Raw genomic sequence first — 23,746 nt, 5'->3', positions numbered from 1 at the left:
TCCTTATCTCATCAGGTACAGTACTACTAAGGTGCCTATCAGAACAGTATCTAAGTGCTGATTACATCTCAGTTGTAATTCTCAATCTCTGCAGATGTTCCAAAATAGTCAGATCATGAGAAGAGAAGGATTACAACTCAAGTGCATTCTTAAGCTATGATCCTTGGTGTTTCTCTGTTCTTCCAGTAGAAGTACAATCTTGAATCTTATCTTTTAAGAATCATAGCTATGTAGGGCTGGAAAGGACCCTAAGCAGATATGGCCGGGCCAAACCTGAGTGCACCTGTGACAGAAGGGGCCAGGTCACAATGTCTGGAGTAGGAAACCGAGCCCACCCAGCCCTGTGGAACAGGAACCACAGGAGCTGATGCTGTGGGGTGTGTGGAGAGCAGACTTGCTGTGCAACCCCCCTCCCCTGAGCCTCTCACGCCCCCAGAAGTAGGACCCATCCCACTTTACCACTGGAAATGGGTCTCTGCCAGCATAGTTGCGACTACACTGGGGATTTTGCTGCCAGAGCTGTATCAGCTGGGGTCTGTGATTTTTTTTCACACTCCTAGTTGACATAGCATATGTGAATATTACTTTATAGTGTAGGCTTTGCCTACAGGGACAGTTTTACCATAATACTGATATAGTTAAACTGGTATAACCCTGTGGACACTCTTATTCTGGTGTAAGATTTTTTTTTTCCAGTTTAGCCTCAAATCCTTTCCAACTGATGTAAGATATATTGAAAAAAGGCCAGTCAGTATCCATATGAGAAGTTATACTGGTGTAACTATATCCTTTTAAATCCACACCTTAGGTTATACCAGAAAAAACTTTCCCATATAGGCAAAATCTAAGTCACTCTTGAAGGTCCGTAGGCCCCTAATGCTTCTGAAAATGTTACCTTAGTCCTCCGACTGGTAAGTGTTGGGTAAATATTTCAAGCCCTGGTTAATTGTATGGTTTTATGGTTGTATGCACATTTCTGAAATGGGATAATTGTCCATTATTATATTATGGTTATTATTAATTAATATAACAGTAGCAACCAAGGACCCCAGTCTGGATGGGGGTTCCATTGAGCTGGACACCATACAAACACACATTCAGAGATAGTTCCTGCTGATTAGCAGATAGAGATGATGATGATGGTGATTATTTATTACTGCTTGAGTATCAACTACAGCATGGTAGTTGATTTACACACAGGCATGAAAACAAAGTCGCAGACCCAGATAGTTTGCAAATTAATCCAACATCTGATCCAGTGTGCACTGAAGTCAATAGAAAGACTCCCATTAACCTCACGGGGCTTAGGATCAGGCCTTACATTGTAAACTCATTTTATGAACATTTAGAAAGAATCTTTTTTTTTTATTAGCAGAAATGTTTCACTAAGGAAGATGAAATTGAATGTGCTGCTAACGCTAGGGTTTATATAAGTTGTGCCAGTGATAAGTAAGACTGCGATTTTGTCATAGAGGTTGCAGTAGTCACAGAATCTGTGACTTCCAAAGACCTCTGTGACTTCAGCCCACAGCAGCTGGGAGCTGCTGGGTACCCCTACTGCTGCAGCTTCCAGCTGCCCTGGGGGATCCCCGCAACCCCCATATGCCCTGGGCAGCAAGTGATACCCACAGCTCCCCATGCCACAGTGGCAGGGGGACCCCACAGCCATCCGCTGTCGGAGGTGGCAGGGGGATCCCCGAATCCCCTGGCCGCTGCAGACGGCGGGGGTATCTGGCAGCTCCCAGCCACTCTCAGCCTCTCCCCGTCACAGGCGGCAGGTGGATCCCCACAGCACCCGGCCGCCATGGGTGGCAGCTTATCCCTGCAGCTTCCCACCGCTGGTGCGGCAGGGGGGCTCCCGGCAGCTCCCAGCCTGAGTGGAGGGGGACCCTGGAACTCCAAGCCCCCATGAGTGGTTGGGGCCCCAGAGCTCCTATCCAGCCCTGCAGCTGCCCAGAGGTTTCCCATTTTGTCATGGATATTTTTAGTAAAAGTCAGGGACAGGTCACGGGTTTCCGTGAATTTTTCTGTATTGCCCTTGACATGTCCCTGACTTTTACTAAAAATATCCATGACAAAATCTTAGCCTTAGTGATAAGCAATCGTATATGTACTGCAATTGCTAGTTCTTTCTGGTAGAGCATATCAGAACTTGTCTTAGTTTTAAAAACAAAATTTCCCATGTAAATGACACATATGTGTATTTATATACAGGTAATGGTGCATTTACCATTCGCCATGAAAAAACCAGCAAGTGCCTACAAGTTAAAAACTCATGGATTTTGGCAGCAGACTGCAAGGAGACAAATGAAACTTTGTGGAAATGGGTCTCCCAGAATCGCCTTTTCCACTTGGGATCCCAACAGTGCCTTGGATTAAATATAGCCAGACCAGCATCTCCTTTGAAAATGGTTAATTGTGATTCACAGCTCATGCTATGGTGGCGATGTGTTGATGCTTCCATATTTGGTGCATCCCAGTACAAGCTGACTTTAAAAGACAATGTTGTGACTGCAAATATAAATTCGTCAGACACCTGGAGAAGAAGTAACTCTTCCTATGATATTTGTGAATACCCTTACCGTGGTAAGTCTGTGGTTTTGATTTTGTTCTGGAAGAAGTAGGAGATATGGTGATGATTTTCACTAACAATATGTGGGAGTATGCCAACTTCTAAGCGTTTGAAAGACTGATAAAGGAAGGAAATTTTTGCCACAGAGAGATAATGATGTTCAGGTATTGCAAATTTGTAATGTGGCATTATTGATTGATTGATTAATCAGAGAGAAGTGGTGTTAAGTAAAAGGCTAGTTTTGTACATGTACACCTACCATTCTTTTGATAGCATCCCTTTCATATATGAAACACCAGCCACCTTCTAGCAGGACTGTAGTTTATAGGCCTTTTCCTGTCCCTGTTTAAGTCAGTGGACGTTTTGCCATTAACTTCATTCAGACCAGGATTTCAGGTTTTTTTCTTTCCTTACCACCCTAAATCTGTTCTTGACACTGATTAGTAGGAGTGGTGATCTGAAAACTGTGTAACTGGTTATCTGCAATATTTTTGCATTTAAATAAACAATATTTTAACCATGATGATTGGTGGTTCACTGGCTACTGTGTGAAAGTTCACAAGTAAATAGTTTCTCATGGAGAAAGTGTAGATTGAGCTACTTTTCCCCGTAACAGCATTATTTTAACTTTTTAAAAAAAAAGTCAGATCCTTAATAACAAACCACTAACTGCTTAGTTTGAAAAAAATAGGCCTGGATTGTATCTTTGCCACAAGCCCTGTATAAAAGGCAGGAAATAGCTGTCTCTGGGGTAGTGCAAAGAAGGAACAGAGAGGCAGTTTTTGTCTTTAATAGTTTATTCTCTGCTATCTAGGTAAAGGGGAATAGTCTGCACACTGTGCAAAGCCAAAACCAGTAATAGTTCAATACCAGACAGCTGCTGAGCTGATTGGAAGATGATCTCATGCAACATGCTCCAAAACTCTCTATTATTAACTATTATTATATTTATTTTATTCATTATTAAAATGCTTTGCTTTGATGATACACACAAATTAAAGACAGCCTCTGCCTTTCTTTCCAGGATCATCTTTACTCTCCTCCTTCAGACTCTCTCTGTCTCTTGGTGCCATGCATCTTACCAAAATTACTGCTACTGCCATAGCTAGAGTAACTTATTATAGGGCGTCTGATTTTCAGTTTTATCCAATAAACACCAGTAAAACATCCCTGAAAAATAAATTGGTGTTTATCCAATAAAGACTAGAAAACACAGAAATTGTTATTTGTATCTAAGGGCTTGTGTACATGGAGCAGTAAGATGAACTATGAGGGTGTGATTTCTAAAGCGCACTACTGTGTTGTGCATTAATTAGTGCATATTGACCCTGCTGGTGCACACTAAAGGTTCCCTAGTGCACTTTAACATAGTGCTATTTGAAACAGTACTATGTTATATAGCACCACGGAACATTACAAAGAGATTGCCCGCCCCTGCTGTAATGAGTAAAGTTTTTGGCCTGAGGGCCGCATCGGGTTTCTGAAATTGTATGGAGGGCCGGTTAGGGGAGGCTGTGCCTTCCCAAACAGCCAAGCATGGCCCGGCCCCCGCCCCCTATCCAACCCCCCCGCCCCCCTGCTTCTCGCCCCCTGACAGCCCCCTGGGGACCCCTGCCCCATCCATCCCCCTAGCTCTTGGTCCCCTGCCTGCTCCTGGACCCCCCCTTCCTGACTGCCCCCCTGGGACCCCTGCCCCTGTTCCCTGCCCTCTAATTGCCCTGACCCCTATCCATGCCCCTGACCACCCTCCGAACTCCCCTGCCCTTTATCCAACTCCTCCCCCCTGCTCCCTGCCCCCTTACTGCGCTGCCTGGAGCTCCGGTGGCTGGCGGTGCGGCTGCACCAGGACAGGCAGCCACGCCGCACAGCACAGAGCACCGGGTCAGGCCAGGCTCTGCAGCCCTGCCACCCAGAGCATTGCGCTGCGCAACGGCATGGCTGCGGGGGAGGGGGGACAGCCTCCCGGGCCAGGAGCTCAGGGGCCGGGCAGGACGGTCCCGTGGGCCGGATGTGGCCCACAGGCCGTAGTTTGCCCACCTCTGCATTACAGTATATAATATACATTATTCATACAGCATATATAAAAAGAAAACCCTGAAAATCCCATCTACATCAAACTCAACAATTACTAAAAATAACCCCCCCCAAGATGAAATTAATATATGCTGAAAAACAGAAACCCTATGTATTATTATTACTTTATTATTATTTTATTTTATTTATTTGCATTGCAGTAGTGGCTCAAGTCAAGGATTGGGACTGCATTGTGAAAGGTGCTGTACAGACATATGATGAAAGGGATGGTACTGCCCCCAAAAGCCTATACAAGCTTTGTATATGACAAGAGACAACAGATGGATATAACAGACACATGAAGGAGTGCACAGAAACAATGACACTATTATGGTTAGCATAAGAAGCAGTGGTTAAAGCACACCAGCTGCTTTTCTATTGTCAAGTGTTCTGTAGGAATCATGGCAGAAGTGAATTTTTAGGAAGGGTTTAAAGGAGGACAATGTGTCAGCTTCATGGATTTTTTACAGGGAGTTCCAGTCATGCGTACTTACCCTGAAACTCACCTGTGTTTGCCACAATAGGAAGAGGATCAGCTTCCTATACTTATTTGGAAGTTGTAGGGAACCTGTGCCCACAGCGACAGCTCCCAGCACTGTTTTTACAACTATCGTCACCATAGTATCTGAGCACCTCACAATCATCAATGGATTTTATCCTCACAATACCCCTCTTAGGTAGGGAAGTAGTATTATCCCCATTTTACAGATGGGGAATGAGGCACTGAGAGACAGAGATATTTAAGTGCCTAAGGATGCAGATAAACACTGAGGCCCAGATTTTCAAAGATATTTAGGTGTGTGACTCACTTAAGTGCCTTAAATACCTTTGAAGATCTGATTTACAAAAATACCGAAGGAAACTGGGCACCTGTCTGCATCTTTAGACATCAAAATACTTATGTAAACTTGGCCCCAAGTAACTTACCCAAGGTCACACAGGAACTGAACAATGATCTCCGGAGTCTCAGTTCACTGCTCTATCTAGTAGACCATTCTTCCTCCCCTCCAAGAGATTCCCCTATCAGAGATCTACTGGGGGAATCCCTTCTTCCTCTCCCTGATCCTTGATTTTTGTTTAGATTAAGAGGACTCTCAGGGGAGTCTTGAGGGTCATATGACTCGTTGCCCTCTAACAGAGGGAGCTGTCACTTAGGCCATGTGTACATTTCAGACTTTTGCTAGCATAGCTGTATTGGTCAGGCATGTCATGTGGTGTGATCCCTGACTGACATAGCTGTGCTGGCAAAAAGCTCTAGTGCAGATGTAGTTATACTAGCAAAAGCACAGTTTTGCTGTGTCCTTGCTGGGAGAGCTTTGCTGGTATATTATACCAGAATAGCTATAGCAGCAAATTGCTCCTAGTATAGACCTAGCCTTGGGGAAAAGTTGCTGCAGGCCACAATGTTCCTTTAGCATTTCTTCCCTAGTTGACTAACAATCTGTCATACAGAGAATAACCTGCCCCTGCATGAGGCGAAGGGGGTGCTTTGAATGTGTTCAATGTATCCCTCTAATGCTATAGTCATGATGACTCAGATTACCACATTGACATGGCAGTCAAACTTGGTGCACTCTGTGTCTCTGACCCTAAGAGCTGTGTTGTATTTATTTCTTCTGAGAAGGGAGTAGTTTGTGCAGTGCCTCTGTTGTCCAGCAGGCATGGAGTCAAGTTTGAGCTAGGTAAAGTATTCTGTAAGAGACCTTTATGAGTGATATTATACATTTTACAATTTGCATTAGGCTAGGCAGAAAGTAATAGCAGTTAACAGTAATATACAGCATTTTCGTGTTTGTTTAAAGGGACAACATCAACTTGAAATCGAATCCAGGGGTCCCATACTAGGGTGTGGCTCACTTGTGTCCTCAGAGCTCTTGGTGGTACTTTGTGGCTAGCTGGCCCCGACTCCTTGTGGGAAGGATTCACAGGAACAAAGGGGGAAACTAACTAAGGTGATGATCCTTCAAATGCTTATACGCATGCTTAATGTTACATGTGTAAAGAGTCTTATTGAACTCAATGGGATTACTGAAATGCATGCAGTTCAACACAAGTGTGTTCACAGGATTGGGGTCTAATTGACCATACAGGAAGTATAGTGAAACTGGCTAATACACAAAGTAATGCCTGGGGGGTGGAGAGGAACAGAAAAAAAATTATTTAATCTCTTCTAGTTATAGTATTATTATGTGTTATTTGTAACAATAAGAGTACAATATTCCGAGATAGCACTGTGATTTGGTAATTTTTAAGTTAATGTTCTCCATGTAAGTAGTAGCTTTTATTTGCTACTCTTTTCTTCCTTAACAAACTTGTGAGAGGGGAGTTTTAGATTATTCATTCATTATAATGCTTTCAGGTGTGTTCAGATTTCTCTTTCAAATACTAAATCTGCTGTTTGGTTGCTTTTACAGAGATCTATACGAGGGATGGTAACTCCTATGGAAGGCCCTGTGAGTTCCCCTTCCTAGTTAATAAGACGTGGTATCATGACTGCATTCGGGATGGAACACACACAGATGGTGAATGGTGTGCCACAACCTCCAATTACATTCAGGATGCCAAATGGGGAATCTGCTTAAAACCAGGCACGTAGGTTTTCAAAATAGATGTCCTAACAGAGTTCTGCAATTTCATGTACAGCTCCATTTTATGGTATAATATCTGCAGTCTAAGCTCTTTTAAAATTAGGTGTCACTGATATTGGAACATTGATACAACAATCAACACAAATATACTCTGTAATATGAGTGATTTTAATATACAACTAAAACACTTCCTTGCATTTTCCTCTGTATTACAATAATGTTCACTAAAATGTTTGAAAAAACCCAAATGCAGTTATTGTTTTTCTATAGTCACCAGTATCATGTGTTTGCATTATACAGAGGATGGTTGTCGTGATACCTGGGAACACGATCCAGGATCTGAAAGTTGCTACCAGTTAAACACACAGTCTCCTCTTTCTTGGAAAGAAGCCTATATTTCATGTCAAACACAAGGGGGAGATTTACTGAGCATCACAAATACAACTGAATTAAGTTATATACAAGGTAGGTATAACTATCTGTAATAAATGGATGAGACGAGTATGTTGGCAGCAGAATATCAGGAAACCCTGACAAGTAGAATAACTTCAAGGTAGCATTAAAATTCTCTGGCATGTAAGATCTCTTGGTGCTGTAACTTGTATAATAGGAATGAATTACTAATCTAACCTGAGATTTTCTCATATAGCTCATCTGATTGTATTATAGTGTTTGTGAATGTAAACAGAAGTAAACGGCCAGTGTCCACACACAAAATGCAGAATGGGTCAACCTGACAGTTTAGTGTCAGTGCAGTGCATGGGATCTGCTTGGATCTGGAAATCAAATTAGTTATATCCATTCTAGCAGTGCACTCATCCCTTGAGGAAGAGGGTGTCTTGTGTCATTGTCATGTAATCACCTGTGCAGCCATATAGGGTTTTATTCAGGCTTGGACTGGAGGAGGTGTCACTGTGTCTTTGAGTATGGAAGAATAAAACAATCAGCTTCTGGAGGGAACAGGAGGAAGAAAACAGAATTCTGTAACAAATTAAGGGCCAAGTTCTGCCCAGGGACCTTAACTTCGTCTTACTTCAATAGAAGTTGCACATCCATATTCAATGCAAAATATTTCTCTATTGGACATATTTCCAGGTAGCTCCTTAGTTTAAAAACAACTGTTTAATGGATGAACATAGTTTTAATTAAACCATTTTTAATTATTAATTCCAGCTAAAGATGGCATTGCAGAGGTGTTTTGGATTGGCTTAAACCAACTGGACATTTCTGGAGGCTGGCAGTGGTCAGACCACACACCCTTGAACTTTCTTAACTGGAATCCAGGTAACCATCTTTTCAATTGAATGAACATATATTCATAATACACACTGGAACTTTACTTTTCATCTTCTTTTATTGCACTTTACCAAAGAGAACATTATTGTTCCATTGCAGTAAAAAGTTGAAAAACATCCTTTAAACATTTTTCTTAAAAGGTGAATCCTACTATTTACACAAGTTTTAAATTATGGAAGATTAGGGTTAATAAACCTCTAGTAAAAAAGACAGCTTTTAAAAACACCTTCAGTTTGAGATTGTCTGTCTGCATATTCGGTGCAGCTCCAGGGTTCTTTGATGATTTCTTTTTCCCACTGGCAGAATGGATGAGATTTTATGCACAAATTGTGGAATTCAAAGATATGATTATCATAACCACTGTAATTCACCACATTATAGTGCTATATGAAGGCATACATTTAACAGCATATAAACTAAGACATATATGCCGGGGACCTGGGATAAATTGCTATAGAAGCCTGACTTGTGCAGTTAAACTTTTAACTTTAAGGTTACATTAGCTTGTGTTTTTTTAGGAGGTGAGGTAGAAAGACAAATTTTGGAAAACTTATTTTAATTCCTCAGAGTTCCAGTGAAATCAGTTAGAGTTTTGCTCAATTAGGTATCTTGGAATTTGAAGCCTTGCATTTGAAATCTGGTTTCATTGGTTGTGGGTAATTTATGAGAATCTTTGTTGTATAACTGAACATTAATACTAAGGCTAATGTTTGTTCCTGCCCCTCCTCAAAGTAAGTCTGTGTAGTCTTTTTGGAACTGAACTCTCTCTTTTTCCAGCTTATTGAATAGCCTCTTGTTCCATCAAATGGTAGCCATTTGAGGAAGCAAGTGAGTAGAGAGATAAGATGTGGCTTTTGTAAGAGTTTATTATTTTTGGATAAGTCTGCTAAGTAGAGCTTTTTATAAGATTTGCCACATAAAGCATTTCTTTTATCATCTCTTCAAAGTCTAAGGACCCAGCTTTGCCACTTTTACATGAGTCACACCTTATGTGTGATTTCAATGGGACGATTTGCAAAGCAGGGTGCTATTCATCATAAGTAAGGCTGTCAATTAATTGCAGTTAACTCACATGATTAACTCAAAAAAATTAGTCACTATAAAAAAAATTAATCGCGATTAATCACACTTACAACAATAGAATACCAACTGAAATTTATTAAATATTTTTGGATGTTTTTCTACATTTTCAATATTGATTTCAGTTACAACACAGAATACAAAGTGCACAGTGTTCACTTTATATTATTATTTTTGATTACAAATATATGCACTGTAAAAATGATAAACAAAAGAAATAGTGTTTTTTCAATTCACTTCATACAAGTATTGAAGTGCAATCTCTTTATCGTGAAAGTGTAACTTACAAATGGAGATTTTTTTTGGTTACATAACTGCACTCAAAAACAAAACACTGTAAAACTTTAGAGCCTGCAAGTCCACTCAGTCCTACTTCTTATTCTGCCAATCGCTAAGACAAACAAGTTTGTTTACATTGACGGGCGATACTGCTGCCTGCTTCTTACTTACAACGTCACTTGAAAGTGAGAACAGGCGTTCACATGGCACTTTTTTGTAGCCAGCGTTGCAAGGTATTTACATGCCAGATATGCTAAACATTCATATGCCCCTTCATGCTTCGGCCACCATTCCAGGGACATGCTTCCATGCTGATGATGATCATTAAAAAAAAAAATGCGTCAGTTAAATTTGTGACTGTACTCCTTGGGGGGAGAATTGTATGTCTCCTGCTCTGTATTACCCACATTCTGCATATATTTCATGTTATAGCAGTCTCAGATGATGACCCAGCACATGTTCATTTTAAGAACACTTTCACAGTAGACTTGACAAAATGCAAAGAAGGTACCAATGTGAGATTTCTAAAATAGCTACAGCACTCAACCCAAGGTTTAAGAATCTGAAGTGCTGTCCAAAATCTGAGAGGGACGAGGTGTGGAGTATGCTTTTAGAAGTCTTAAAAGAGCAACACTCAGATGCAGAAACTACAGAACCCAAACCACCAAAAAAGAAACTCAACCTTCTTCTTGTGGCATCTGACTCAGGTGATGAAAATGAACATGCATCAGTCCGCACTGCTTTGGCTTATTATCAAGCAGAACCTATCACCATCATGGAAGCATGTCCTCTGGAATGGTGGTTGAAGCATGAAGGGACATATGAACCTTTAGCGCATTTGGCATGTAAATATCTTGCAATGCTGGCTAAAACAGTGCCATGTGAACGCCTGTTCTAACTTTCAGGTGACATTGTAAACAAGAAGCAGGTAGCATTATTTTCTGCAAACTGTAACCAGCCTTGTTTGTCTGAGTGATTGGCTGACCAAAAGTAGGACTTGTAGGCTCTAAAGTTTTACATTGTTTTATTTTTGAATGCAGGTTTTTTTGTACATAATTCTACATTTGTAAGTTGAACTTTCGTGAGATTGCACTACAGTACTTGTATGAGGTGAATTGAAAAATACAATTTGTTTTTTTACAGTGCAAATATTTGTAATAAAAAATAAATATAAAGTGAGCACTGTACACTTTGTATTCTGTCTTGTCATTGAAATTAATATATTTGAAAATGTAGTAAACATCCAAAAATATTTAAAATAAATGCTGTTCTATTGTTTACCAGCGCCATTAATCATGATTAATTTTTTTAATTGTGCAATTAATCGCGATTAATTTTCTTAATCACTTGAAAGCCCTAATCATAAGTAAGGGTGGCAGAATCTGCCCCCAGGTGTCTGACAATCCAAACCATGTAGCTCAAAAATTAAAATTTCTAAGTGGTAGATGGGAAAGCCCAATAAATTACAACCTGATCCACTTCCTGTTGAAATCCATGGCAAAACTCCCAATAATTTCCAAGTGTGCAGGATTGTGTCCTTAATCAAAAAACCAAATTATTCTTTTGGCACCAGTTTCCAGACAACAGAGAGAAGTGACTAGGAGGGACCATGTATTGAAATACTTGTTGTCTCACTCATTATAAAGACAGAAAAACTTGATGATAAAACATAAAGCAGTGCCTATTACCAAATGATTTCTGTGGCAAATGTAGTCACTATTCTTTCGTTTTGCTTTTACTGTGCTTCCTGTATTAATACAGGCTTTCTGTTTCGGTAAACATTATATTGGTAGTTTCCAACTGAAACTCCCATGATTTTAAGAGCAGGTATTTGTAACTGAGCTACCTCTAAATATACACAAGGAAATTTAAGAGTTGACTTTTACTTACAATTATTTCATTAATTCATTTCCTTTTATCTGTTGGTTTATGTCATAGCTTAAATTTTCCTTGTGTTAATTGTAGTTTAGATAGAATATTCTGCTAGGTCTTGTGGTTAAAGTACAGGACTAGGAATGAGGATTCCTTGGGTCTATTCCTGGTTCTTTCAGAAGGCTTCCTATGTGACCTATTGTAAAAAAGTTCCTCAGGCCAAAGATTGTAAAGTGCATTATGATCCTCAGATGGAAGATACTACAGAAGTACAAAGTATTATTATTGCATCAGAAAGTGTGAGACAAAAGAAGCAATAATCACCTTCACTTTATATAAATCTGAACTCTTACATATAGTTCTTTCTCTCCCAAAGACATGCAAAATGTGTTGCCTTTGGATGGGTCAAGCTGTGTGGCGATGAATGCTGCCTCAGGTCAATGGCAAAGTTACCACTGTGGGACTGCACTTCCATATGTCTGCAAGAAGCCACTTAACAATACAAAATCAGAATTACCAGGTAATCCATCCCTGTGCGTCTGTTTCTGGTCAGTATATAGTGATAATGAGGGTAATGTCCACTGCTGCTATAGTCACCTGCCAGTGTTAAAGTAATGGTCCTCTCCCCACTCTGACTACATCAGCCTCCCTCCTCAAAATCCCTTTGCACTGAGTCCCTGTCTTTTTCTACATCAAACTCAAACTTTTTGCCTTTCGTTTCAAGACAGTGCAGGATCTTCCCTCACCCTGATCTCCCATTTCCTTCTACTTTCTCAAACATTCCCTGAGCTTTTCCCAGTTGCCTCCTCCATACTGCTTTCTTTATCATATTTTCCTATTATCAACTTGTGGCTTCTTTCATACTTCACCCAATGTTTTGAAGTTCCTATCCTCTAGGTATCCTTGCTCATTCAAATTCTTCTGAAAACCCATTTCCCTTACAAAGCTTGCCTATATTGACAAGGCATGTGTTTTAGTTGGATTGAGCATAGGCAACCTGATTCAAAGCCCATTCAACTCAATGGGAGTCTTTTCATTGACTTCATTGGCTTTATATCAAGCCCAGAATTGGAAGCCAGGAACTCCTGAGTTGATGTCTGACCCACTGTATAATCTTTACCTCTCTTATACCTGCTGCAGAGGGGTGTGCTGAGAGGTAGCTAATGTTTGTACAGTGCTTTGATGATGTAAACTAGAGAAAAGCTAAGTGTTGTTATGACACTGACCTCATTACCAGTGGTGTCCTCACACCTCCCATACCTAAACTGTGTCTCCTTGTTTGGTTTTGTCTGAGTTAGTGTGTAAGGTCTTTGAGGCAGGGTCTGTGTCTTCTCTTCTGTTTTATAAAGTACTTTGTGAAGTGCTGTAAACATTCAGTAAGCTTCTAGGAAAGGTCTGACAGGCGGTATGAAATAGTAAGTTTACCTACTGTAACATTCTACCATACAACTTGTAATTACTTCAGATGTATTTATGTTTTGTGCTGTGTTTTAAATCAGTAAGGCTGAACCTCATTGGAGGTTGAGACTATTTACTGAAAACCTACTTGGGAGAAAAAGATAGTAGGTTCTTCAGTGCTGAGATTGGGAATTTTTGTGTTTTCCCAGCATTAATCTTGAATGAGGCCATTCAGTGATACCACAATACATCTAAATAATATTATATACTTGACATGCATGCCTTCTAAATCAAGCTGCTGAAGCTGAGGGAGTAATATACTGGTCACTAACAATGAAGTAGCTTTGTTTTTTAGCTGCTTGGCAGTGTGTTCTAATGCAGTTTCAAGGGAAGATGTGGCAGTCGTCATTGTTTTTCTGACACATACCTTTCGCTTACATCACATTTAGGGTAATGGATAACTTTTACTTTCCACTGCAATTAGCTGCGTTTTCTTTGCCCCTTCCCTACCACCCATAAATATTACTAATGACTGTTATGGTTTCTCCCCTCTTAAACCAGCTGGATAGATGCAAGCCCCACATGTTTCTCTTTGACCCTTGGCTTAGGTTCCAACGTAGTAAGAGCCATGTTACTTGTTTTTATTAACGTTACCTCTCTCCATTTTACTTTAAGTCAATGATATTTGTAATAAGTATGTGACATACAGGAATGCTGGTAGAGACTGGAGCATCTTCTGTGTGCTTCCTGTTAGAGCAATTTCTGTACTTTGGGAAGAGAACTTGAACAGTATCACAGAAGTAGAACTCTCCTTCCATTTGACATAGTTGGGGTAGCTACTCTTTAAAATGGTCCCCTCTTCTCAGTGAATTGGAGGGTACAATCTGGGACATTGAGATCAGAGCTAGAGAAAGAGGAAATATTAACAATTACCTGCTGAGTGAACACATTATAATAGCTCTGATTTGGAAGCTTCAAGATTCTGCAAGAAAACATTTAACAAACTTTCAGTTCATACAATAATCTGTGTAACTCACATGGCACCTAATCCACATTCTCTTCATTCTCAGATGTTTGGAGGTACTTGGAGACTCAATGTGATTCAGGCTGGCTTCCATACAGTGGTTTTTGCTATATGCAGATGAATAACCAAGCTTCCTGGAATATGGCAAGTCAGTCGTGCAGAGAAAACAAAAGTGACCTCATCAGCATACATTCTTTAGCAGATGTTGAGCTGGTTGTTACAAAGCTTCATAATGGTAAGTTTGGATAGTTAACAATATTAACAAAATAAACAATAGCTCCATGAGGCCAGAAATTAATGAATCAGCAGTTTAGATAGAGAGATACAAGGCCAGATCCTCCGCACGTCTACATCGGTGTACCACCATTGACTTCAGTAGTGTTATTACATTGATTTCAGCGGAGTAAACTGATTCACATTAGCTGAGGAACTGATCCAAGAAGATCAACCTCTCTTGAGGAAACTATTTTTTTTCTCCAAAGTTTTTTCGCGGTGTTTACTCTGTTTTATATTGGTAGGGTTCTGTTTATTTTTATTTTACTTTTGTGTTTTGTTGTATTATGTTTTGAACAGAATGGTGATAATTCTTCATTCAAATATATACAGTTCTTTGAGTTATTACTTGACTATTGGTCACTGAACTTGTCTGCGTATTCTCCATTGCTGCTGTCTAAAACTGAGGATTCTTTCTTTTTTTGGATTAATGGTAATTTTGCTTGTATGTGTAAGCATCACCAAAAAAGCAGTTATGTATATTTTATACATAATAATAAAAAACGGGATGGTAAAAAGTGCTTTGTGCCAGTCTCAGATCCCTGATCTCATTGTGAGAATGGGTATTTGAGAATAATGCAGTGTATTCTGAGACATGGCAGGTTTTGGGAGGCTCCTATAGTATTTTGCATGCTGTTAAATCTTAAATTTGTTGGTTTCATTTTCATTTGCAGTTATCTTACTTGCTAAACTAAAGTTATATTCTCATCCCCATTTTAACTTTAGAAACTAAAGAGGAAATATGGATGGGTTTCATGAATGAGGATACTCCAGCTTTGTTTAAGTGGTCAGATGGGTCCAAAGTGGTTTTCACTTACTGGAATCAGAATGAACCAACAATTCCTTTTAACAGCACTCCTAACTGTGTGTCCTATTCAGGAAAGGTAAGAACCCAATGCTCTTTCAGTCATAGTAGATGCAGTGTTATGTGGTGTATGTGTGAAGGCTGAAAGCAAAAACCCCCAAATACAACTGAATCATCTTTGATAGATACAGAAATATATCTGGGAATAATGACACACCCCCAGAACCCCGACCAGGGGTAGTCTGTCTGCTACCCAAGATCCATAAACCTGGAAATCCTGGATGCCCCATCATCTCAGGCATTGGCACCCTGACAGCAGGATTGTCTGGCTATGTAGATTCCCTCCTCAGGCCCTACGCTACCAGCACTCCCAGCTATCTTCGAGACATCACTGACTTCCTGAGGAAACTACAATCCATCGGTGATCTTCCTGAAAACACCATCCTGGCCACTATGGATGTAGAAGCCCTTTACACCAACATTCCACACAAAGATGGACTACAAGCCGTCAGAAACAGTATTCCTGATAATGTCACGGCAAACCTGGTGGCTGAACTTTGTGACTTTGTCCTCACCCATAACTATTTCACATTTGGGGGATAATGTATACCTTCAAATCAGCAGCCCTGCTATGGGTACCCGCATGGTCCCACAGTATGCCAACATTTTTATGGCTGACTTAGAACAATGCTTCCTCAGGTCTTGTCCTCTAGCGCCCCTACTCTACTTGTGCTACATTGATGACATCTTCATCATCTGGACCCATGGAAAAGAAGCCCTTGAGGAATTCCACCATGATTTCGACAATTTCCATCCCACCATCAACCTCAGCCTGGACCAGTCCGCACAAGAGATCCACTTCCTGGACACTACAGTGCTAATAAGCGATGGTCACATAAACACCACCCTATACCGGAAACCTACTGACAACTATACTTACCTACATGCCTCCAGTTTTCATCCAGACCATATCACGTGATCCATTGTCTATAGCCAAGCTCTACGATACAACCGCATTTGCTCCAACCCCTCAGACAGAGACAAACACCTACAAGATCTCTATCAAGCGTTCTTATAACTACAATACCCACCTGCTGAAGTGAAGAAACAGATTGACAGAGCCAGAAGAGTACCCAGAAGTTACCTACGACAGGACAGGCCCAACAAAGAAAATAACAGAACACCACTAGCCCCCAACTAAAACCTCTCCAATGCATCATCAGGGATCTACAACCTATCCTGAAGGATGATCCATCACTCTCACAGATCTTGGGGGACAGGCCAGTCCTCACTTACAGACAGCCCCCAAACCTGAAGCAAATGCTCACCAGCAACTACACAATAAAACCACTAACTCAGGAACCTATCCTTGCAACAAAGCCCGTTGCCGACTGTGTCCACATATCTATTCAGGGCCTAATCACATCAGCCACACTATCAGAGACTCGTTCACTGCACATCTACCAATGTGATATATGCCATCATGTGCCAGCAATGCCCCTCTGCCATGTACATTGGCCAAACGGGACAGTCTCTACATAAAAGAATAAATGGACACAAATCAGACATCAAGAAGTATAACATTCAAAAATCAGTTGGAGAACACTTCAGTCTCTTTGGTCACTTGATTACAGACCTAAAAGTGGCAATTCTTCAACAAAAAAACTTCAAAAAAAGACTCCAACGAGAGACTGCTGAATTGGAATTAATTTGCAAACTGGACACAATTAATTTAGGCTTGAATAAAGACTGGTAGTGGATGTGTCATTACACAAAGTAAAACTATTTCCCCATGTTTATCCCCCCCCCCCCCCAACTGTTCCTCACACATTCTTGTCAACTGCTGGAAATGGCCCACCTTGATTATCACTACAAAAGGTTATTTCCCTCCCGCTCCCGCTCTCCTGCTGGTAATAGCTCACCTTACCTGATCACTCTCGTTACAGTGTGTATGGTAACACCCATCGTTTCATGTTCTCTGTGTATATAAAAGCTCCCACTGTATTTTCCACTGCATGCATCTGATGAAGTGAGCTGTAGCTCACGAAAGCTTATGCTCAGATAAATTGGTTAGTCTCTAAAGTGCCACAAGTACTCCTTTTCTTTTTGCGGATACAGACTAACACGGCTGCTACTCTGAAACCTGAGTTCCCTGTGTGTGTCATGAGCTTCAAGGGAATGAAAAAAATTGTTTGCGGTTCTCAAATTCTGCCACTAGCAGCTGCTGCTTTGGCTGCTGTTGAGGGGCAGCTAGTTGTTTCTCCTGCTGCTCCATGGTGTTCTTTCCAATCCTGCTCTGCCTTCTGAGTTACCACTTACCAGCTCCTTGTTATGTCTAGGTGACAGAGAGCCAAGAGGGATGCAAGCAGGCAGGCAGAGCTATAGAGGTGAGGAGCCAGCCTGAATCAAACCCCAGAGGCTTGAGGCACTATGAGCAATTTAGGCCCTCCCTTCTGAGAAGGGGTAATGAGACACCTAGAGTGCGGAGTGAAGGAGAGAGACCATGGCTCTTAGAGGGTAGTAAAGGGGAGTGGAGGGGAGAGAGATCTTGATAACACCACAAAGATTCCAGAGTGGGGAGCTGGCCATAGCCATTCCCCAGGAGTAGACTTACTAGCTATTCCGCAAATACTCAGAAGAGGGTAGCAGGCCTTCCCCAAGCAGACATATGAGGGGGAGCAATGGAATGTTTTGGGGAGAGAGAGGTAGTATTGGGGAGGGCTTCAGGGCTTGGCTGGAGGTGTCATTGATTTTGATAGCATCCGGACTTCTGCGTACATATCCGAACCAGTTGTTTGAGCAAACTCTGAACTTCGGGGTTTCTCCATCAAGGCTTTTATATGTACTTTTAAAATGATGACAGTGGGATTTTACTTGCTCTTGTATGTTTGGGCAGTATTGCATCATGATGAAACATCATTGTCTGTTGATGTAACACAGTACATGTAGAAAGTGCAATTTAGGGCAGTTTGGGTTTGTATTTGGAGGGAACAATCTGGTGAACCTGGGGGAGCTATTAAGTACTGCTGCGACCAGCAGAGTTGCTGTCTTCAAGAGGGTCATAGCAGGCCTTGGTCAATTAAGAAGAAAATGAGGTATCCATGTAATGCTTTGGTAAACGACAGCTGAGGAGAGCAAGAGACAGCACTGGCAGGAGATAGCAGGACACCCTGCAGACAGAGGTCCCTTAAGCAGGCATAATTAATCAGGCTTTTTATAGGGCCCGTATCCAGGAGAATTGTTAATCCTTAAAGAGCAAGAGCCAGGAAAGGCTGATTCAGCCTGGAGGAGTCCCCACAACGTAAATTGGCTTATGCCTACATCACAGCAATGATTTTAAACTAAAGTATAGCTGGAAATAAGTTCAAATTTGAAAATTTTGAGGGGTTTTTAAATCCCCTTTTTTTCTTCCTATGTAATAGTTGGGTCGGTGGAGAGTCAAATCTTGTGAAGAGAAACTGAAATATGTGTGCATGAAAAAAGGAGAAGTTTTGAATGAAACAGCTGATAAACAGTGTTTCCCGAAAGAGGTAATCATTCATAATGTCAATTTTAAAAATTTGTGATTCTTTTACCTTACTTCAGTGTGAAATTCTGCCTACATAAATTACTTTTATTTACTCTATTTTTGGAGTTCTAATTTTAAAAGAATTTATCAAACATTGGATTATCCTAGTTTTATAAAGATACGTCCAAGTGGTTTACGCCCAAAAGTTGACTTAATTTAAAATTCTCTTCACTTGGTAGGGACTGTCTTATAAATGTCATACCCCTCTGTTTACTGAGAAGTATATTGGGATTCTGGCAGGCAGAGCTATTCCCAACATATAAGATGTAATATTATTCCCAACATATAAGATTTAATATTATATTTCTTTATTTTAAAAAATAGATTTTACAAACCCTAATTTTAATAGATGTGTTTTCATTAATTCCCTTTGGGTTTGTTTGTTTGTTTAATTCAATTAAAACCATTTTCACCACGAGACTTTAAAATGGTGTGCCTCTGAGCTCCTTCTGGATCTCAGAACAAGTGAATACATTCTTGATGCATAATGCAACACCTCCTCCCTTTTTTCCCTACCTACGTTCCTGAACAAGCTATTCCCCTCTAAATCACTATTCCAGTCATGTTCCTAAATTGATATTATTAATTGCATCTTTAAAATAAACATTTTTAAAATCCTGAGCTCATTAAAGTCAGTGGCAAAACTCCCATTTACTTCAGTGGGGCCAGAATTTCACTCTAGTATCGACTTTTAACAAGCAACAGTCACAGTGCTTTTCCTGCACAGTTTTGCACACATAGTGATATATTTTCTTTTGCCTTGTTTCCCCACACACTATAGGTCTCGGGCTTGATCCTGTGGCCCTTACCCAAAGTGAGGATATTTGGTGTCGGATAGAGCCCATGGTGTGTCACTCCTTTACATGTTCTTTCTTCCCTGGCTGAGATGGTGAAAATTCTGTAATACCTGATCTTGAGTCTTATATGTAGCATGTCTGTGCCTGGACACCAAACAATGGTGTAATGCTTTCTTTTAGGGAAGTAGGTTGGACTATACTATCAGAACTTGTCTATAAAAATATAAATGTTTCATTCTCTAAACTTTTAGGGATGGAAGAGACATGGAGACTTCTGTTACAAGATTCATAACAATAAAGTATCCTTTGGAGCTCAGTGCAATCTTACAATAATGAACAGGTACAGCCCTGTATCTTTTATGATTATTATTCATTTATTTATTAATTTGTACTACAGTAGATCCTAGAGGCTCCAGTCAAGGACTGTGGTGGTAAGCACAGAATAGACAAGTAATAAGAAGACAGTTCCTACCCTGAAGAGCTCATAAGCTAGGTTTATATGGCACAGCAACAGTTGGTGGTGGGAGGACAAGATAACATTAAAACAAGAATGATATGCATGGTAGGCAGTAGTCTCAGCTTACCACCTGCCTAGCCATTATCAGGTGTTAGTGTTTTGTAGGCAATTCAAATTTGCATATTTAGAAATTAAATTATCTTAATATACAGAATGCATCAACCACCTCTTATAACCATTTGGACTTCCCATCTGCATAGAGAAGAGAATATCCCTTCATTTTCAAATTGATTTGATAGTTACAAATGTCCTTGTAATATCTTTTTGAAATAAATTGTGACTATTACAGGTTTGAGCAAGAATTTATAAACAGTTTGATTGGAAAATACAGTAAAGGCAAAGAAAAATATTTCTGGATAGGCTTGCAAGATATCAACCGTTCAGGAAGGTATACCTGGGGTGATGCAGATGGGAGAAAAAATGAAGCTGTGATGTATGCAAACTGGAATTCCTTACAGCCAGGTAAAAATCTTTAACAGTTAAGAAAACTAAAATAAATAATTGTGATAAGTTGCATTTATAGTCTCACAAGAATGGCACGACAGTAATTCAGAAACCGGTGGACTTTCTGAAAACCAGCAAGGAGATTTTAAATGTTGTCTTTGTTTATTAAAATCTTAGCATTTCCTGGAGGATGTGTAGCAATGTCAAGTGGGAAATCTCTTGGAAAATGGGAGGCCAAGGACTGTAAAACCTTTACAGCCTTATCTATCTGCAAGAACTATACTGGGCCTCCCAGGCAGCCAGAAGTACTTCCTAAGCCAACTGACCCTTGTCCTCCTGGGTGGCAAAATGGATCAGGCCTTGCCTGCTATAAGGTAATACATTTTTCCTATTAAGTGCCTTATTTATTATGGAACTCTCTTTCAGCTGTCTGTATTTACGTGTTAATGGCCAGTTTGTGGCTTTAAGCTGTACTGCGGGGAGTTTCAGAGAGGCCACACTGCACCAGGAGCCCAAGGAAGAATTCTTTCTGACTCGGGCAGAATTCCTCCAAAGGCTCTTAGGCAGTGCACACTGGAGCAGCAACTCTACCATCCTTTGAAAGGTGCAGCATGCACTCCCCTCCATGCCAGGCCAGCACTGCTGTCCAGTGCAAGGAAGTTGAGGCATAGCTCTGCCATTGCCTTGTCTCCTTTCAGGAGGCTAGTGCTGTTGGTGGCACTAACAAGGAATGTCTTTCCTCCACCCTGACTATGCATGGCTGTTGTACAGAGGCACAAAGAAGGCACTTGGCACCTTGCAGCTTCTCCCCTCTCATCACCTTGTATACCGTGAGGCCATGAATGGGGAGATTTGACTTTTAATTCTGGCTACGGGAATATGTAGCTCTCATCCACCAAAGAGTATAGCCAAATGTTGAAGTTGTATTTGCTATTTTAAGATAACTTTCTGAGTCAATTAGCTGTTGGCTGGAATGACTTCATTGATCTTGAATTTAGAAGCACACTTTTTTTTCCATTTAAAAATCCTAATGGAATTGCTTAGAATCAAATCCCATTAAAATGAATGGCTTATTTGATTTATACCTCCTAATTTCTGCATTCAGTGTTTGGGATGCAGTACAAACTTTAGACAGATAGTAAACTAGAGATCACACATTTTGTTGCTCAGGTAGGCTGAGCTTTGGGTATCCAACTTCTTAAGTGTGAATGGAGTCCCTGCTGGGAGGTTGGATAGAGCTGGGAGGAGGGGTTGGTGAGAGTGGGGGGCAGGGGAGGATCCCAGCTGGCCAGAGTGGGGCTGAGTGCCTAAGTGGGAGTGGGCTGGCCATAGTGGTGGGGGTAAGGGATGAAGTTGGGAATATAGGTTGGCTTACATAAAAAAGGAAATGTGCAATGCTCTGGTGAGTGGTGCCTGTGAAATGCGGCAGCAGTAGAGGGTGTCTGAGAGCTTCCTCTGCCTGTAGCATAAAATGAGCATTTTGTTGGCCTGATTTTAGTGAAAATCAGGCTTTTCAGATTTTCACCAAAATCCATATAGTTTTGTCTTTTCATATGTAGAACATTCCTTGGCATTTTGGAATTTACCAGATGCAGTTTTCAAAAATTATTGTGGTACATACAGACAAGAGGAGAAATACCGTCGAGCTGAGTGTAGACTAACAAAAATTGAACTAAAGAATCCAGCCATTCCTGGCAATAAAACTGGGGAAAAAGAATGATTTAAAAAAAAAGTTTAAAATCAACCTTGCCACCTTCTTCCCCTTGAAAGAAATAATTTGTTCCTACAAATAATGCCCACATTTGAGTAGATTAACAGAGACTAAACAGTGCTGTCACTGAGTCATGCTGTCACTTTGGTTTTTTTGTGAAGTTCTTTCATAGTGAAAGAGTGCTGAGAACCAGGACATGGGAAGAGGCAGAAAGATTCTGTGAAGCACTAGGAGGTCATCTTCCTAGTTTCAGTGATATTGCAGAAATGAAGGAACTCCATTCTATACTAAGAGACATGATCAGGTAACAATCTAGAAATGCCATGATGATATGGTGATTTCAGTTACACACTGCTGAGACTGGAGTCTAACCCCGTGTTTAAGTCTGAGAAACGCTGCATCTTTTTTGTATTTGTCATTTGAATAACTGTGATGGATGTTGAAGTTTTTACCTTTGTAAATGAGAATCCTGAAGTTTCTGATTTAGTAGGTGAAATCTGATTTTGTTTTAGGCTATGTTTCAACCCAGATTATTCATCAAGAGAAAATCTTCAACCAGTCAAAGTTCCCTCAAAAATGAAATTGAAAGCTCTAACAATTGGCCAAATTTAGCCTTAAAAGAAACAGGCTTGATTCTAGATTACTTTAGTTTTATGACAGTTGTAAATCTTTTTTCCAAATAAGTCATTCCAATGAAGAACTAATTACTTTTTAGGACTGTCCTGGATCACTTACACCATTCATCCTAGACATGTCCCTAAAGTGGATATCACTAGATAGTCAAGAAGGAGACAGTGCAGCACCTTGAAAAGCTCTTAATGAAGTAGAAAATTGTATTTTTCCTGTCTGTGTTTGTTGTATAATAGCAATACTTAATTGTTCTGTAGCATATTTAATTGCCTCTTCTTTGCATGATAGTTCATCAGTCTCGGCACCCATTTACTACTTATTGCAAAGCAGTAGAGATTCTGTTACTTAAATTAACCTTGTAAGATTCTGCTTTGCCATTAGAATGGAATGGGCGACTTTTTTAAAAAATGAGGCAGTAATATGTTTCCATTGTCATCATTTTCATTGTGGTATTGGTGACAAGATTTTGGGTGAAATCCTGGTCCCATTGAAGTCAAGGCAAAACACCCATTGACTTCAGTAGGATCAGTATTTCACCCTTTGTGTCTGTTATGTCCCCAGTACATGGGGTAGTACTGTAATAAATATAGATCCAAAACTTCATTGAACTCAAGTCCAGGGGCTTGCCCATTAGAAACATCTCAGAGACTGCTTAGGCAATTATTAACTACTCTAAGAAGAGCCCATGACCATCAATCTGCTGAACATAATACCGCTTCTCTGGAGAGTATCAAAGGGAACACAAGTTGGCCAAAGTTTTCTGGGTGCTACAGGAATAATGAGGCAAAGCAGAGATGTTTGCTTTCCATCTTCTCTTTA

At 40.5% G+C, this 23,746-nt stretch overlaps 1 protein-coding gene across 1 annotated transcript in view; it reads left to right on the top strand.

Moving 5' to 3' along the window:
- The window catches only part of LY75 (lymphocyte antigen 75), an 82,448-nt gene that overhangs the window by 1,823 nt on the left and 56,879 nt on the right, over positions 1-23,746 (top strand). Inside the window, 12 exon segments of the mRNA XM_074967421.1 lie at positions 2,215-2,586; positions 7,060-7,233; positions 7,534-7,698; positions 8,407-8,517; positions 12,137-12,280; positions 14,229-14,417; positions 15,182-15,339; positions 18,683-18,790; positions 19,877-19,965; positions 20,432-20,604; positions 20,764-20,960; positions 22,459-22,601. Coding sequence (XP_074823522.1) covers positions 2,215-2,586; positions 7,060-7,233; positions 7,534-7,698; positions 8,407-8,517; positions 12,137-12,280; positions 14,229-14,417; positions 15,182-15,339; positions 18,683-18,790; positions 19,877-19,965; positions 20,432-20,604; positions 20,764-20,960; positions 22,459-22,601 — 2,023 coding nt within the window.

The sequence above is a fragment of the Natator depressus genome, chromosome 11, assembly GCF_965152275.1.
Source record: "Natator depressus isolate rNatDep1 chromosome 11, rNatDep2.hap1, whole genome shotgun sequence".
In the NCBI taxonomy this organism is placed as follows: Eukaryota; Metazoa; Chordata; order Testudines; family Cheloniidae; genus Natator; species Natator depressus.
Note: the sequence above shows the minus strand (reverse complement) of the source record. Positions and strands in the feature narration are given on the sequence as shown.